This window comes from Rhincodon typus, chromosome 25 (genome assembly GCF_021869965.1).
Source record: "Rhincodon typus isolate 14 chromosome 25, sRhiTyp1.1, whole genome shotgun sequence".
Taxonomy (NCBI): domain Eukaryota; kingdom Metazoa; phylum Chordata; class Chondrichthyes; order Orectolobiformes; family Rhincodontidae; genus Rhincodon; species Rhincodon typus.
Genome location: NC_063356.1, coordinates 8,762,659 through 8,767,530, shown reverse-complemented (window position 1 = coordinate 8,767,530; position 4,872 = coordinate 8,762,659). Strand labels below are relative to the sequence as shown.

The following is a 4,872-nucleotide window of genomic DNA, read 5'->3' as shown; positions in this document are numbered from 1 at the left end:
TTGGCCTGCTGTGTTCATCCAGCTGTACACCTTGTTATCTCTTGTATTAAGGGATATGAACCAAAGCAGGTAAATGGAGTTAGGCCAAGATCAACCATGATCTCATTGAATGGTAGAACAGGCTTGAGGGGCTGAATGGCCTACTCATGTTCCTATGGCAGCCATGATGTGGAGGTATAGAGGTGGATATGGTCAGAGCGCAGCGCTCTGAAAGCTTGTGATTTCAAATAAACCTGTTGGACTATGACCTGGTGCTGGGTGACTTCTGACCTTGTTCCTATGGAGCAGTGGTATATATTACAATTGATTATTACCCTGGGGTCACTGGACGGAATAGCACGCAATATCCCTTTAGACCCAGAAATGTTGGGCTCCTGTTAGTATTCACATCAGCTTGTACACCAGCTGCTGTCTTGACTTCTGTGTCTAACTGTTTGCAAACACCTTTTTTATTTCAGTTATCAAATGTTGGCCATTTGACTCTTAATAAATTCAATAATTTTTGTCCTTGCCAGCTTCAACTCTGGCTTCCTGCTTGTCCAGATACACTCCACAAATTGAGTTCTGTTGCACGTTGGCACTTCCTCATCCTATCCAACATCTTGCAGAGGTATCCTGTTTTTGTGGTTCATTAGTTGCCCATTGTTACAACTGGTTGCTTAGTTCATTAATTCTGTTACAGACAAAGCAATTGCTGATTTGTCTCATGCTTTGGTTAGTCGCCGGCCCAGAACTACCAGCCTGTTTGGACAGTGGGGACTGTTCAAACATGCAGCTTTACATTGTAAAGTTACTCAAATGACAACATTATTGACAAGAATTCTACAAAATAAGATCCATGCTAATAATAGAAGAATAATGCGATTATTCAGAAGTTGATCGATCAATAATGATCCTGTACAGGATCTTAGATTGAGGGGAAATTTGGACATCATGATGTCAGCTGAACATCTGCTTTGATGTATGAGTTAGTCTTAGGGAATTTTTTGTAAAACAAAAACACCACTTGATTGTTTAAAATAAAACTCAGATTACTGAATAACTACAGCACTAGCTATGATGCTGAGCAGTTCAAATTTGAACTAAGTGGATCTGTTTTTATCAATGAATCAGGACATCAAAATCGATCTTTAATTTGGAGATCCTTATGCCGTGCTGGTAGAGAACTGTATAGTTACCTGGTTTGCTGAGTTTTCCTACTTCAATTGCTATCTGGCAACCAGCACAACAGTATGTGTATTAAGTTGTTCAATCAAGGGAAGATGTATTGCAAGGGCAGACTGCAAAACTGAAGTCAAACTGATTTAATTCAGCTGTTGAGGAAAGGCTCTTTATCTTGGGTTTGGGTGGTAAGTATTTGTGTGCATTTTTTTGCTTGTTGTGTGTATGCATTTGTACAATGGAAATGCACACAGTAGGTTGGTTGTTTCTCCAAATAACAATGTTTATTGCCAAATTCCAGTTGGAATGCTACGTACTAACTGCTGTGAATTGTTTACTTCCTTGTCTGGTGTCTGAAATTATTGTACTGAATAGATTAGAATGTAATGTCGTCTTCCATTTGACAATAGGATTGGGTTGTTTTGGCTTAGAAACTGTTTGAATATTGAAAGTGTAAATCCTTTAGAACCATAACACCTTTTTAAAGAACAAAGGATTGGAATATGCCACTATATGCTACTTTGCACCATGCAGGGCAGCAGGTGGCTCAGTGGCTAGCACTGCTGCATGACAGTGCCAGGGTTCCATGTTCCATTCCAGCCTCAGGTGGCTGTGCAATCTCCACACAGACATTCTCCCTATGACTGCATGAGTTTCCTCTGGTTTCCTCCCACAGTCCAAAGATGTGCAGGTTAGGTGGACTGGCCATGGTAAGTTGCCTGTGGATTCCAGGGATGTACAGTCTAGGTGAATTAGCCGAGGGAAATGTAGGGTTACAAGGGTAGGATAAGGAGGCTGGGTCTGGGTGGGATGCTTTTCAGAAGGTTGGTGTTGACTCAATGGGCTGAATGGCCTGCTTCCACACAGGGATTCTATGACTTTCTTATTTTACCTGTTATTGGATCTCTAACACTATTCAGGAATTCAACAGCCTCAATATTCAGGAATTGTCCTGAATTTTCTGATGAACTAATGCAAGTCTTTTCAGACAGTGTGTTGTGATGGTTGGTTTATAAAGCATGACTTGAGACTTTAGTTTTCCTGTGCAGGCCACAGTTGTACGTGTACAACTTACCTGACTCAGAGGAAACAATGTGGTTGCCAGCAACAAACACTTGGTTAGTAGGGTGTTTGAATGAGCGTATCTTCCTTTTTTTTTGTCACCTCAATGCAATTAATGTTGTTTCTGTCTCTCTTGTGCAGCTCTGTGTACTGTATGATTGATTACACAGTGCTGTTCTGAAATGACACTTTATTTTTTATTTTAGGTGTTTGAATTGTTGAACTTTTTTCTAATTTTTACTAAAACTTGTTTTAATTGCTTCCCGATAGCTATGCATTGTCTGTAGGAGCAAAGCACTTCCACACTTCTGCTAAAGTGAATAAAGGCATTGAGGAACTCTTTCTCGATGTCTGTAAGAGTAAGTATGCATTCTCCATTCTTCTGACCCCTTTGCATCTGTGGTGTAATGTCTCAGCCAATATTTATCGAGGGAGCAATGCCGTTGTCAGGTTTATTCCAAAAGTACTGTTTGTTTGTGGTTTGCTTTCTGTGCATCTATTAGCTATCACATTTTCACCATTTATAAAAGGCACTGCATTCAGTATTGATTCATCCTTTTATTTAGGGATGTCCTGAGGGTTGTGAAAGGCAGAGGTTATTTTTCTTGTCACTGTGCCTCAGTCTCCAAATTCCATACAGGACATGGTCAGTACTCAGTCACTAAGAAATTTTTTGTTCTTCCTCCTCTGTTCCAGAGATGCTTGAAGTTGCCCAAGCTGAGGAAGCTGCAAGAGAGAACGAGCCCAGTCGGGGAGCCAGTGCACGGCGGGGTATACAGATCATTGACGATGAACCGCAGCCACTAAGCAATGGAGGCTGCTGCTCTGGTTCTTAGACCAAAGCCTTTCAAAATCTGTCACTACGCAGAAAATGTGACCATGGGGCACTGGATGTGATGGGACTTCTGTTAACAAGCTTCAGGATTAACTGACTGGAGTCGCCACTTGTGGTCTTCTAGGTTTCCACGCTGAGTAGCTGGAAAACTTAAGATTTTCTGCCTCTAGCTGAGGGTTGTAATTATTTATAGGAAAATTTAAAATCTTGAGGGAAAAATGACTTCTGCTGGAAGTAAAAGGCCACTGCTCTTGAGAATTGGATTGAATGATAACCCAAAAGACCACGTGAGCTGCAATTTAGTTTAAGGGATGGTCATGTGCACTTATGTACAGCTCCTAAGTAAAGAAAATATCATGCCTGTGTATACCATCCATCAATATACTAACAGTCGGGCATGATTCCAGTGCAATCCTTTGACTGCTTGGCCACAGCAAGTGGCACACTACAAATGTAGCTGATGTGGTGCTCTGGGAAAGGTATAATGACACCGATGCTCCTCCATTGCAGGGGAAGTTTGTGCTAACAACTGTGCTGCTACTGCATTTTTCTTCCTCCCCCACCCCCCACAATGTTCCCAACCAGACACAAGCTGGTGTGGCAAGAATCCTAGCAAAACATTTTTTTTTTTTTTAAAAAAAAACAATATTATAGGGATGTCTTTCTACATTATTTCTGGCAACTTACCAATGCTCTTTCATCTCAGACCCTTTCTACAGCACCAGTGTCACCTTGCTTTACCTTCTACCACGCTACACATAGAGCTGGCTTGTGTTGGTGCTAATTACTCTTAAATGTTGTATTCCTGTTGAAATGTATTACATTTCCCTTTTAAAGGGGTTGCATACATTCACCACAGAGAGCACTGTCTTTATTAAAGCCTTCATCTAAACTTTGTTTAAAATGTTCTTCTCACTATGAACTCTGGGGAAACTGGTCCATTACATTTTATGGTCAACCAAATCAGTGTGCCTGAGTGAGCAAACCCCTTTTTTAGAAAAGATGTTACAAAATGGAATACTGTTATTGGAAAATAGCATGGATACACATTGTGATTATTTAACTGAAACATGTTGTGGATACAAGTCAAGCAAGTGCCGTGAGTGCCATTTGATGTGTGCACTGTTGATTTGAGTATATTTATTAAGTTAGTAGCTGCAATCTTTCTGAAAAATGTATTTTTTTTCCTTTTTTATGATTGTAGTTGACTTGTCTTCAGTTTCTTTCTTTAAATAAAAATAAACTGAGAATCTGATTCAAACCAGCTATTTGAGATAAAATAGTTGCTGCAGCTTGTCTGCTTTTTAAATGCCTAGATATTAAAATGTAATGACCAGCTTTCAGTTCAGATGTCAAATTACATTAGAGCAACTTACTCAGTGGTATGTGGAATTTTATTTTCACATGCAGTAAAATAAACATTTCTGGTATTCATAGCATTTGTTGCTTTGGTTAGATATGATTCTTATCTTTTGCGCATGTAATTAATTGGGGAAAAAGCCACTCAGATTTAACCATTTAAAATCTTACTTTGCTGTTTGTGGCGTTAATATATTATGCAATGTGATTAAAGTCAGCAGTTGTGACAGACATGTCATGTGTAATGTGTTTCAGATTGCTTTCTTGCTGGTGCATTTTTCCTCTTGTTGTTTCACCCTCTTACTTTCATGTGACTTGCTGTGCCAAGCCACATGCTATTTAAAGCTGAATGGAAGACATTATCATCTTAATAGATGGGTTAAGCAAGACAAGCTGCATTTTTTAAAAAGTGCTTCCATTAAACCTGAAGTAAAATAGGCCTCCCATCAAAACTG

General features: G+C 39.7%; 1 protein-coding gene across 1 annotated transcript in view; it reads left to right on the top strand.

The window, feature by feature from the left end:
• rab21 (RAB21, member RAS oncogene family) overlaps positions 1–4,650 on the top strand; it is a 17,930-nt gene extending 13,280 nt beyond the window's left edge. Inside the window, exons 6-7 of the mRNA XM_020515042.2 lie at positions 2,494–2,582; positions 2,920–4,650. Of these exons, the coding sequence (XP_020370631.1) occupies positions 2,494–2,582; positions 2,920–3,059 (229 nt within the window). The 3' untranslated portion in view covers positions 3,060–4,650. The remainder of the gene's footprint in view (positions 1–2,493; positions 2,583–2,919) is intronic.
• Positions 4,651–4,872: the final 222 nt, after the last annotated feature.